The following is a 13372-nucleotide window of genomic DNA, read 5'->3' as shown; positions in this document are numbered from 1 at the left end:
TTCATTTGTAAAATGTGTCCAATATGTATTTGTGTGCTCAAAGTGAAGTTGCTACTGTTTATAGATTTAGCTGACATTCATTTTTTGACTTTTCCCCTCCTAAACTTTAGAACTTTTTTTGCCAAAATTAGTGTGCTCAAACTTATTTTTAGACTTGTGTTTAAATCCCAGTTGCTTTATCATGTATTCTTTTGTACTTGACTACAGTACATGTGAACAGAACAATCTTCATAATTATTTTGCTCTTGCAGCGTAAGTAATTGTATATTTTGCTTTCTTATCTAGATTGTAAATTTTCTTAGGACAAAGAAAGACTGATCTTTTTAAAAAATAAGATGTTTTCTGCACAGTGATAATTTAGTAAATATTGTTAAATTAACAAGTTTGAATGTTTTGAGCTAAGCTCCCTGCCCTCCCACTTTCTTATTCTTTATAGAAATAGTATGTCTGTGTATAACTGAAGTATTTTTCAAGTTAAAATTTATAGGTAATTATAGGATATTTTAGTTTAATGTGACCTCCTCATATCATCCATTTCCATATCCCAATCTTTACATGTGAAAAACATGTTAAATGAGTTCACAAAAGTCATGCTGCTAGTTGATGGCAGAGCCAGAACTAGACTCCAACACTCTTGCTTCCAATTCAGTTGATGTTTTTTCTACTACTCTCTTACTGCCTTCGTGGTGTATAATATAGTAAGATTTTCTTTTGGATTTTTAGGTACAAATCTAAATTGATTCAGTTTGTTGATATATGCAGCCTTGGTTTTATTTATTTATTTATATTTGTTTTTTGAGGAGATACAGTGTGGCATGGAGGGTAGAAAGATGACCTCAAAGCCAAGAAGACCTGGGTTAATTCTTGCCCTTTATTGCATATTAATTCTTTGACTGTAGGCAAATCATTTAAATCCTCAATGCTTTGGAGCAACTCTATAAACTATAAGTTGCAGAGAAAGTATAAACCTTCCCATCATCACTGAAGTCAGATGTTCAGTCCTTATTTCCTATACTTTTCTAGTAAAATACATTTTCCTTTTATTAAAGATTCCTGATGAAGACCAAATTTAGAGTTAAAATATCCACCTGTTGATAGCTGCTATGTAAAAGAAGACCCAGGAGTGTTCTAGAATATAAAATTAATATTATTAAAATCAGGGCACGATTTTGATAAATAATAGAACAATCAGTGTTTTTACCATTTTTCTGAAATACCACTTTAGAATGTTCATTTTCTTAAGTTGTTTATCTTTCACTATGATGCGTATATAATCTTGGAGGAATTTTTTTTAAGAGAGAGGGATTTGGTAATTTATGAAGTCACACTAATATGTTATATATATCTTAGGAATGTCTAATTCCAGAATGTTGAAGACACCAGGAATTCATCTTTCCTACTGAAAGCCTTTAGAAAGGTTCAAAACAAATAAAAAATACTTCTCTGGGCATCTTTAAAGGATTGAAAATGCTCATTAGGAAAGGGATGTCACCATGGGTCTCATAATAGTTTGGTCCATTTGAGATTTAAACATTTTCCTTTACAAAAAAAAAAAAAATATATATATATATATATATATATATATATATATATGACACAAATGTTCTATTTTGGTAGCCCATAGAACAAAATATTTTAAATTCAGTCATTGTTTTGAGTCTGTATTCCTGACTCTGCTGCAGTGGTTATTAAAAATATCTAATTTAGGAAGTAGAAAATATTGATTGAGATTTTAGCTGCTCATCTAAGTAAAGTAAGACAACTATCAAGCTGGCTTGTCAGAAAAGGAAAGGAACAGTTGAAATTTAAGGAAACTGTTGGTCATAGGATCATGGAATAAACAAGAAGTGGTTTGATTATAATCTTGATGGCTTAAATTTTTTTCTTTAAGAAGGTAGGAATTTGGTCAGTTATGAAATAACAACACAGCTACGTGGCCAAACTGCATTTGGGAAATTGCAATTTTTTTTGTTTTTTTGTTTTTTTAATGATTCCAAGTTAGTTCTGATTAACACTAGTATTTTTCTGATGACAACATGCAGAACAACTGAGAAATTGATTCTGCAGGTCATCCAAAGGGCAATGGAGAGATGCATAGAGAGCATGAGTAGTCTATAGCATGTTACTAATGAAAATTGTGCAGGAAAGTGGTATAAAATACAGTATCCAAAAATATATATAACCAGAAAAGAAGATGGATAGGCTGGTCCAGATACGATAGTCTTTGTTCCATTGGCATCTGTGAAATATAAAGGAATCTACAGGGTGTCATTCAGTGGTCTGTGTACCTCCCAATGAAGGATTTATAAAACTCAAGAATAAGATGAAAACAGGATGAAAGTCATGATTGTGTTGCATTCTCAACCCACCCTAGTGGAAGGAATACACACATTTTTCAGAATCTGTCATGGCACTATCAAATTATACTAAAAGTAGTGAAAATAATTTTTTTAAACTTTCCAGGTTTGTAGATATTATATTTTTATTCTTTCAGTCTTCCTAGTTCACCCATTTTCCCCTCAAAACCTTTGATACAAGCATAAGACCAGAGTTCATATTAGAAACCATTGATGGAAATGGCAGTTGATGCCCACATTTTTGGTCCAATTCTTCTACATTCTCTCTCTTCCATTAATAGTATCAGAGAATCATAGAATGTTAGAGTTGAATGAGACCTTAGAAGTCATCTAGTCCAGTTTGCCTGTTTTGTAGACAGAGACTCTTGGAACTAGAAAATCATGTGACTTGCTTAAAGAGCAATAACTAAGAAATGGCAGAATTGGGACTTTAACTTGGGTCTTCTGACTTTAAGTTCAAGACACTTTTTATTAAATTTATATTTTGACATTGAGCAGAGTCACTTTCACAGAATCATAGAATAAGATCTAGAAGGGATCTATAGGTTATGTGGTACCATGCCCTCATTTTAGAAATAAGGAAACTGAGGCCAAATAAGCTAATTAACTTGTTCAGGGTCACACATCTGAAAGGTGGGAGTGACAAGATTTGAATTCAGGTCCTTCCATATTAAAGCACTCTTTCCATTGTGTACCATGTTTTCTCTCACTTTTACCTTTTTAACCTTAGTTTTCATATATAAAATAAGAGGGTTTATGTAATTTTATATATAAAATATACACAGTGCGTGTATGTTATATTTTGCATATATTGTGTGTGTATATGTTTATATATTTTTCATATATAAAATGAGAGGGTTAGATTAGATCATAGGATTAAAGATTTAGAATTGAAGGGGATCTTAAAGGCAATTCACTCCAGCCTCCTCATTTTATGTATAAAGAGTCTGGTTCAAGTGATTTGCCCAAATAACAAGAATAGATTACATTTATGTAGTATTTTGATTTCCAGATTCCTTGTAGCTCCAATGAATCTAATTTATTTTGGGATTGAGCATTAAGGTTAGAAGAGGAATTTGATGTTGGAAATGGATGTGAATTTTGTCAAATTATAATAAAAAACAACCCTTAAAAATGTAATGTACAAACATTTCAAATAGGCCTTTATTAACTATAGTTGTTGTTGTTTTTCTCTATAGCAGTATTACATTGAAACCTGACGTTGTACTTTGGATCACCTTTTTTCATTAAACTCTTGACTGATAGTTTATGAAGGCCCTAGAAGGGTAACCAGTCAAATTCCGCAGATAGTGAATAGTGTTATGTAAATGTTCCAGTGTTTTTGTAATCATTTTGTCAATGAACAGAATCAATATTAGTTGTAAAACTGGAAGAAAAAAAAACATTTACATGTATTTGGTTGTATTATTTTTTTACTTCATTCCATTGTAGTTTCTGGTACATTTTATACAGTACATTGTTGTAAGTACATGTAATATTTTTTTTAAAAAACAAAATTAATACACAGTACCATATGTAAAAAAAAAAATGGTTAGTACATTTTTTTCCGGAGATTTTAATGAGCTTTTGATCCAAATGTTGTGACAAGTACTATATCCACAATTGTCATCTTTTACCTTATCTGTTAAGAGAGAAGTCTTAATAAACTATGAGTAAAAAAACAAATTAAAACCAGATGCTGGTGATAAAATTTTTTCCAAAAGCAAGAAAAGACTTCAATAATACATATCCATTCCATATCATTTTTGCTTAATGTGGTAGCACATATTGTCATAAAATTATAACATTTTAAATATTTTTTGCTCTGCTTTAATAAGTTACTAAATATTTTTAAAATTTGTGATGTTTTTAAATATTTAATTTAGAAGAATAATTCTTTTAATGTTTATAGAATATGTAAGAAGGGGAGGAATTTAATAGGTATCTATTTCAAATATTGTCTGTTGATGATGTTTTATTTACAGCATCATATTTGAGGTAATGCATTGTTTAGAAATTCTGTTATTTTGTTTTATGACAAATTACAAATAGAAGGATGCTAGCTAGCATTTATAGAGGACTTTACAGTTTGCAAAATGCATTTATGTAATTGAAAAACTGAAATTTTATAGTTTAGTAAATTGTAATGTTAAGTTGAAAGCTGAGATTCCTGGCACATTTTTCTTGTGATAATAGTGCTGAGTTAAAATTACTTAAAGTGAACGTTTCAAAAACAAAAAGTCTAGACTTGAATACGACCTAATAATAGATCTTTTGTTGAATATGAAAATAAAATGCATTTTGTTGGCTTTTGAGTTAAACAAAGCCTTTCCTGTTGAACTTTTTCCTATGTGCGGTTTTGAAAAAAAAAGTTATATAACACTGCAAGTTTTATATATTTACAAAAGGAAAAAGTTAAATCTATTTTTCACATTTCTGTAATTGAAAATGTTATTTGGAGTTGATAGTTTCAAACAACTAGTATCCTCCAAGTATTTTAGATGATCATAAACTGTTGTAGATAAGACTCTGAGGGGATAAAGTGTCATGAATTTTTAGATGTGTGTAATAACATCTTTGCCTTATACAATCCTATAGAGATGAATTTGTTGGTTTTTTTAATATAGAACCAGTTGAGCAAGTCATCTCACCTCTATAAGCTTTGGTTTCCTTCTCAATAAAAGGATAGGTAATAAGTAGATAATCTCTTTAGGTCTCTTCTAGCTCTTGACATTCTGTGTTTCTGTATTTTGATGAAGCTATTGTAAACCTTGGTGTACATATATATCATTAAATTAGATCATGCTACTAATCAGCGTCATGTTTAATAACATGATGGCCTTTTAGATAGTGTTAAGATTTAGATTTAAATAAATATGCCTTTCTTATATCTAATATGTACAATAATGTACAATATTTAATATGTACAATTGGAATGAATCTTATTCTCAGAAGCATTCTATGGTTTAGAACTGCAGACTTAATATATATTAAGAGGCTCTCACCTACTGTTTGGAATATACACACGTGTATGTTTCCTGTTTTAAATTCTACAGGATGAGACCACTGAGATTAAATATCCTTAAATAATGAAATTAGTGTTGAAATTGTTACTTAAATGAATGTTCTTCTCTCTATTTATTTTAAAGATATTTGGTTTTATAAATGATCAGACAAAAAGACATAAGCATACCTTACAGCTAGATTTGTATAGTTTTTAAAACCTTATAGTGGGGGGCAGCGAGGTGGCGGAGTAGATAGAGCACTGACCTAGAGTCAGGAGGACCTGAGTTCAAATCCGGCCTCAGACCAAACACTTGACACTTACTAGCTGTGTGACCCTGGGCAAGTCACTTAACCCCAATTGCCTAAGGAGGAAAAAAACCCCAAAACCTTATAGTGACAAAAGTTTTAATTAGGTGTTATATTCAACTGATGTTTTATTTAGCTCTTTAATGATATTTTCCTCCACTTCACAACTCTATAAATATCAAAATATAACACTAAATAAGTATATACCTTCTAAGATCTATGTTAAAAATTTTCATAGTGTATGTGTGGGGGAGGGTGGGCATCAAGTCTTATTATCAGAGGGGAAGAAATTTAACCTTATTTTGTCACCTTTGTACCTCAGCTACCTGTCTACTACTGTTTTGACAAGATTTTTTTTTATCTTATTGGCATATGTTTAGTAATTGCAGAAAACTGTCGAACAGGTTAGTAGGGGCCATGGTCAGTATTTGGAAAAGGTATCAAGGTACCTGAATGTACCTGAATGAATGCTTGCGTGCATTAATATGCATACATACGGCATCTTAGGTTTGATATGAGACCCATCAAAGTATGCTAGAAGGCATCTTTCTACGGGTTCTTGGTATGAGGACAGAACCGGAACTAGATGGCAGTTGCTGATAATTTAAAACAACTTGTATTCTCCAGATGTTTAAGCTGACCATAAATTGTAATGTAAAACAAAGGGATCTAACTAGGCTTTCTTTTTTTTTTTTTGAGGCAAATGGGGTTAAGTGACTTGCAGTAAGGGTTTAGTGTCTGAGGCTGCATTTGAACTCAGTTCCTTCTGACTCCATAGCCAGTACTCTATCCACTGTACCACCTAGCTGCCCCGAGACCTTCTTTTAATAATACTTTTTTTTTTTACAAATACTTTTATTTACTGCTAGAAGGTACTATTCTTCATGATACATAATTACTTAATCTGTGATAATTCAAGTCCCAATAAACTGAGTGGATGCTAAGAGTAGGGTTACCGTTTCCACACTTTACCTAGAATACATATATGCCATGTCTAGTTTCTAACTGGGTACTCCCAGAAAAGGAGGTTAGGGACAAAATAAGGGTCTTGCCTTTGTAGCATTTTTCTCTAGGCAGCTAGGTGGCACAGAGAATAGAGCATTGGACCTCTTAGTCAGGAAGACCTGCGTTCAAATGCAGCCTCAGACACTTACTAGCTGTGTGACCTTGGGCAAATCATGTTACCATTGTCTGCCTCAGTTTTCTCAACTGTAAAAGTAAGGATGATAATAATAACACCTATCTCCCAGGGTTGCTAGGAGATAATACTTGTAAAACACTTAACAGGGTGATTGGCACATAGCAGATACTTAGTGTTTCTTCTCATCCCTAGGATTGCTTCTACTTAACGGAAGTTTTACTTTTAAAGAGAGACTTTGTCATGGGGTTCTGTATTCTATTTAATATTGATTTTTTTATCATTAAATACAATTGTTTATATGTTCAGTTATTTTTATTTGATGGCTTATGACACTAAAAACTATTATTCTGTTTTGTAGTTATTAACTAGTTCCTGGAGTTTAATTATTAAATTGAATTGTCAGGGATTCCAGCAACTAAAAGATGAACTTTGTTTCATCTCTTTTAAAATATAACAATAACTTTGATGGATGGATTTGTGATTTCATTCTCACAGGTCACTTTCTCTAGCACTAGACAACCCATCCATAAATGTTGTTGGACTTATTTTTAGTTAAATTAGCTGGTGTCCTGTTGCTGTCAAACATCTATTCTCATTATTTGCCTTAGAACATTCTGACTCTTAATGATTTGAATCTCTTCCATAGGTTCAAAGTACAGAGGGAGAAGCACCACATGTTTTAGCCACTTGCCAGCTGGGTCTTACCAAATTAAAAAGAGGTAATCAGACATTATAGCTATTTGTTCCTTGGGGCTACTGCCAAAATGATGTCAGCTGATTTGGAAATGGAATTTTATCTGATTGTCAGCATCAGGAATATATGTATGAGAATATAAGATGAAAATCAAGAACTAATGTGTACATGTTGCATTATTGTTTAGAAGAGGATTTTTTTGTATTAGTAATGAAATTCTTAAGCTCCTTCTCTTTTCTTTTCCATGTCATATTCATTTCTTTTTTCTGGTTAGGCATTAGATTTTACCACCATGGAAAAGTAGGGATCAGAGTGGTAAGGCTATTAACTACCATCTGCATTTTTGGAACTTGAAAATATGATGGTATTCTGCACTTCTTATTTGTTAAAATGTCAGATAGAGCTCCTCGTTTAGAAAATACAGAACCTTGCTCAACACACAACCAGTAGTTAATTAACTTGGTTAAAATCTCTTAAAACCACTGTTACAAGGTGATTGGCACTGAAGCCTTTTTCCCATCCGTATTTATAAATCATTAGCCCATTATAAAGTACCTTTGATTTTGGGGCCTCTTACATTTGCTTTTGAGAATGTAGCTAAAGCAAAATTGCCAGCTCTTTTTAATCCTCAAAGACAATGATACTTGGAGTAAAGGAAGTGGCTAATAAAGAGGTAGGAATCTCTTTTTAAAATCTTTACACATAATTTATAACCAGTTTTCACTATGTTAAGATTCACACAGACCTTTCTATGAATACAGTTACTATCCCATCTCTCTCCCCCTTCACTGCTAAAGTTTTTATGGTTCATTGTGCACATAAGTATATTTACATAATCAGGATTTTCTTTTTTGTTTGTAGTTTAGAATTACTTTTCATTTCAGCTGGTTCTACCTGAAGAATATAAATTAACATAAAGCTTATTCCTAATACTAACATTTGAAAGGATTTCTGACTTGTGTTGGTGATAAATATTTTACTATAACAGGCATGTGAACCCCTTAAGGTTTAACATTCAGTAGAAAATCTAGATCAGCTTTAACTTTTGAAAAAGATATTTTATATAGCCCAGAACAAAACTTATGCTCAATAATATTAGTATCAAAATTATATTTCTGTAACAATGTCTGAATTAAAGATTTTCATAAGCATTTTTTTTTTGGTAGATCAGCTATTGCGTACTGCAAGTCAGCATTCTGATAGCAGTGGTTTTGCTGAAGATTCTTCTACAGATTGCCTTTCACTTAATCACCTTCAGGTAAGATGTTTATAATTCAGTGGTTATCATGATACACTTCTTCTTTCTAAACAAATTATGCCACTACAATTTTTCTTTTTAGGGTCTGGTCCCATCTGGTAACTTTTCTTATTGTAACTTAACATTGAGGCCATAATTACTTCTGGCATTTAGATGAATTTACTTACCCAAACGTCTGCATACTGACTCTACGTTTTCATTTTTTAAAAACTCCTGTTTTGGTAATCATTTAAACTCTCTGTCTGAACTTTATAAGTTCTTCATTTTTGTTTTGGAACTTCTAGAAAGCCAAGATTATTTCAATAGTTTACCTTCTAACAGCTAAGTTATATATTTTATATTATGTTTCCTATCCTAATTGTGTTTTTTGACTTGTGTTTTTTGAGTTTTGATAGTGTTTTTTTTTTCTTAATGAATCATTTCAGGCCCTCAATAACTCTCATTAGGCACTATGTTTTGTATACTAAATGTACTACTTTCTATGATAGGAGACTTGAAATATTCACAAAAAGATAGTACCTTTCCTCATGGAACTAATGGCCTGGTTAGGAGTACATAGTATGTATTCATTAAAAAACTTAAATCATCTTCAGAACAATTGGGGAGTGAAAATTAATGTAGTGATAACAGTAAAATAAACTTGGAGGATATACAGATTAGCAGGAAAGGGGAAACATTAAAGAATGATCAGAATGGGATGGAATGAGTCAGGAAAACCTTCCTTAGCTAAGTTTGGATCCATATATTTAGAGGGAGGGCAGCAGAGAGAAAATAAATAGGAAAAATGGGATGAATGGTCAGAAACATAAAGATGGCATGTATATGAAGGATGAAAAATAGGACTATTTAATTGAAATTGTAGATAATCTGTATTGTGAATTAGTTGTAATAGTGACAAAATATGAAATAGGAAAGTATAGAAAATATTGGAGCTCTGAAGAACAGATAGAAGAAATGAATTTTATTATTTTAAACATTACTATAGAATATTTACCTGGAAAAGGCATAATTGAAAATGGTGTTTGAGAAATATTACTACAAATAGTTGTGTGTAGGATGGATTGGAAAAGAAGTTAAAGGTTCACATATAAGCAAAAGAAGCCTGGTTCAAAAGAAAGAGTGCTGAACATTAAAGACTGAGACTTGGGTAAAGTTCCAATTGGGCTTTTGCTGTTGCTGTATGATCTTAGACAAGTTAGTTCTCTTTAGGAAGGGGTTCTTAACCTTTTTTGTGCCATTGACATCTTTGGCGGTCTGGAGTAATATGTGTGCCTTCTCAGAATGTAAGGATTGCAAAGGAAAACAATTATATTGGAATATAGTTATTAAAGTATTTTTTTAAGTCAAATTCATTACCAAAGGGTCATGCATACCCTTTGACCCAGCAATAGTACTACTAGGTCTATATACCAAAGAAACAAACAAAATAAAATGGAAGAGGACCTATACATACAAAAATATCTATAGCAGCTCTTTTTTTTGTGGTGGCAAAGAACTGGAAATTGAAGGGATGCCCATCAATTAGGGAATGGTTCAACAAGTTGTGATATATGATTGTGATTGAATGCCATTGTGCTATAAGAAATGACAGATACATGGTTTCAGAAAAACCTGGAAAGATTTACATGAACTGATGCAAAGTGGAATGAGCAGAATCTGGAGAACATTGTACACAGTAGCAGCAATAGTGTACAGTGGTCAACTGTAAATGACCTGACTATTCTTAGCGATACAGAGATCCAAGACAGTTTTGAAGGACGTAAATGAAAAATGCTGTCCACCCCCAGAGAAAGAACTGATGGAGGCTGAATGTAAATCAAAGCATGCATTCTTTTTTTTTTTTTCAAATTTTTTTTTTGGGGAGAGGGCAGTCTGTTTTCTTTTGCAACATTACTAATATGGAAATATGTTCTGCATGACTGCACATGTATAACCTATATCAAAATACTTATTGTCTTAGGTAGGGGGGAAGGATGGGAGGGAGGGAAAGAATTTAGAACTCAAAATTTAAAAAACAAATGCTAAGAAATGATTTTACATGGAGTTGGAAAAAAATAAAAGATTAAAAAAAATAAAGTTCATGGCTCCTCAGTTAAGAACCACTTTGAAGCACTCCCTGATTTTACCTTTCTACTCTCCAGATTCCCAGCCAAAAGTGATTATCTTCCATACCTCAGAAATGATTAAAACACTACCTCGGTCTCTTCTTAAACTTTACTCTATTTTATTTTGTATTATGCTCATTTGTTTTACGTTGTATCTTCCCACTCCCAACCAAATAGTGAGTTCCTGGAGAATAAGGACTCTATGTGGTTTTTTTCAACTTTGTATCTCTCACTTCTAGTGCAATACCTTACAGCTATGCTACAGAACAGCAGGAACTGGATGGAGTCCAAAGAACTGGGTTTTAATCCTTGGTCTGTCAGAATTAGTAGTAGTTTAATCTCTCTAAGTATATATTTTTCTTACTTAGGTTTCTTCCTTTCCATATGTCCCTAACCTTTAACTTTCTTTTCAATTCATCCGATACAATTATTTCTAACAATCTTTCTCACACACTATTTTCAATTATACTTTTCTAGGTTAAAAAAATCTATATAAGTAATGTTTAAAGTAACAAACTCTATTCTGCTATCTCCTTCATAACTCTCCAGCATTTTCTGTACCTTCCCATCTCATTTTTTGTGCCTGTACTCCTAATTAATTTACAACACAAATCCTCCACCATTCCAGGTAAGCAAAATTGTTCTCCATCCTTTATACACATGCCTACCTGTGTGCTTCTGACCATTCCATTTTTCCATCTACCTCCTCAGGTATTTTGATTATATACTTAAAGTATATTTTCATCTGCAAAATGCAGATAATTCATTTCTTCATTACTTTCTCTTTTTTTATAGAGTTGTTTTTAGGGTCAAATAAGATTATGAATGGAAAACATTTCACAAATCATAAAATGCTGTATTAAAGCCACTGTTATTATATTCAGTTCAGCAAACTTTATTAACTACTTTCTATGTACCAGACAGTGTGGTAGGCCTCAAGGATACAAATACAAAGAATGAAACAGTCCGTATTCTCAAACTGCTCACGTTCTAATGGGAGAGACAACAAATAAACATACAAGGTATCCCAAAAGTCTTAGAGCAATTTTATGCTTTAATTATGCAGTTTAAACAGTTTAAAACTGCATTAAGACTTTAGGAACGTTCTGTGTGTGTGTGTGTGTGTGTGTGTGTGTGTGTGTGTGTGTAATATAAGGATATTAAATACAAAGAAAAATAAAATGTAGTTTGTTTTGAATATGTTGAATGATAAATCGAAGACATCCCAGTGAAAATGTCCAGTTGGCAATATAGTGAAGCTCGGAAGAAAGACTAGGGCTGTATGTACAGATCTGTGAATCCTCGGCATAGAGTAATCTTACATGTATACTGTAAAGTGACTTCTTGCTTTTTGAAAATCTTTTTTCATATCAGAATCTCATTCCTAGTTACGAATTTTATTAATCTCTTTAATATTGACATTCTTTTTTACTTGTTGAAAGTTGCTATTTTGAGTGGATTCAAACACTAGTATAATTACATAATTTCTCAGAACATAATGCTTGTGTATTTCTATGAACTGTTACTTCATTATATATTGCAAAATCTTTATAACTTTAATTTTAGGTTTTAAACATTTTCTTTGGTATTTATCAATACTAATTTTAGATTAGTATAGGAGATATCTAATTTTGGGGAAAAACTTATTTTATCCCATGAAGTTGATATGTTGTCCTCAAATGTTAAAATATGTATAGGCCTGTGTAGATGTATGCATATTGGAAAAGTACAAAAAGTAATAATTGTTATAAAATTAGAAATACAAAATTTCTTAGTACTGGTGATTTTATGTGAGCTCGTATTATGATTTCATGGGGCTTTTTTTAAAAACCACAATTAGTCGGTGTCCATTATAAATATCTTTACAGAGTTATGACAAGGTACCAAAATAGAGTTAATAAACAAAAACAAATATTTGAAACTGGGATTTGGTTTATTCTTCACTTTTGCAGATTTCACTTTAGAAATGAAATCTTTGCAACTTGAGCAGAAATCTATGCTAATTTCTATCATTTCTGGGTCAAATTTAAGTAAATTTTTGGGAAGTTAGTACAGAGTACATTTTAGCACCTTTCTTCATGTGTAAACTTAGCCACTTTTTTAGTAACAGTTCTTGGAACCAAATTAAAATTCATTTTTGAAGGTGAAACCTATGGTAGCTGTAAAGCACAGCTAGTGTTCATTTCTACTATGATTTAAATTAGGAATCTGTTTAGGTCAATTCCATACTGAAATTGCTTTTGAACCTTATTTTTTTTCATGGCTACAGAACACAGTAGGGAATTACTTTCAGGTATAGGTTAGACATGATGAATAAAATGTGTCTCAGGTATTGTGCTAAGCATTAGGGATGCAAATAGAAGAGCAAGATAGTTGCTGCTCTTATGTTCTAATAGTGGGAGACAATATATATAGAAGGCTTCAATTACACTTGAAGTGGAAGGCAAGGTCTTTTCTTCTACTGTCAAATTGTGATTGTGTAATTTTGTAGCTAGAAGTTATCTT

The 13372-nt window shown here is 32.0% G+C and overlaps 1 protein-coding gene across 4 annotated transcripts in view; it reads left to right on the top strand.

Moving 5' to 3' along the window:
* ITPRID2 (ITPR interacting domain containing 2) overlaps positions 1-13372 on the top strand; it is a 48712-nt gene that overhangs the window by 15702 nt on the left and 19638 nt on the right. For all 4 annotated transcript variants that reach the window (XM_027865813.1, XM_027865812.1, XM_027865815.1 and 1 more), the window contains 2 exons: positions 7457-7529; positions 8671-8762. In XM_027865813.1, the coding sequence (XP_027721614.1) occupies positions 7457-7529; positions 8671-8762 (165 nt within the window). The remainder of the gene's footprint in view (positions 1-7456; positions 7530-8670; positions 8763-13372) is intronic.

Source organism: Vombatus ursinus, unplaced genomic scaffold (genome assembly GCF_900497805.2).
Source record: "Vombatus ursinus unplaced genomic scaffold, bare-nosed wombat genome assembly UNPS02014779.1, whole genome shotgun sequence".
In the NCBI taxonomy this organism is placed as follows: Eukaryota; Metazoa; Chordata; class Mammalia; order Diprotodontia; family Vombatidae; genus Vombatus; species Vombatus ursinus.
Note: the sequence above shows the minus strand (reverse complement) of the source record. Positions and strands in the feature narration are given on the sequence as shown.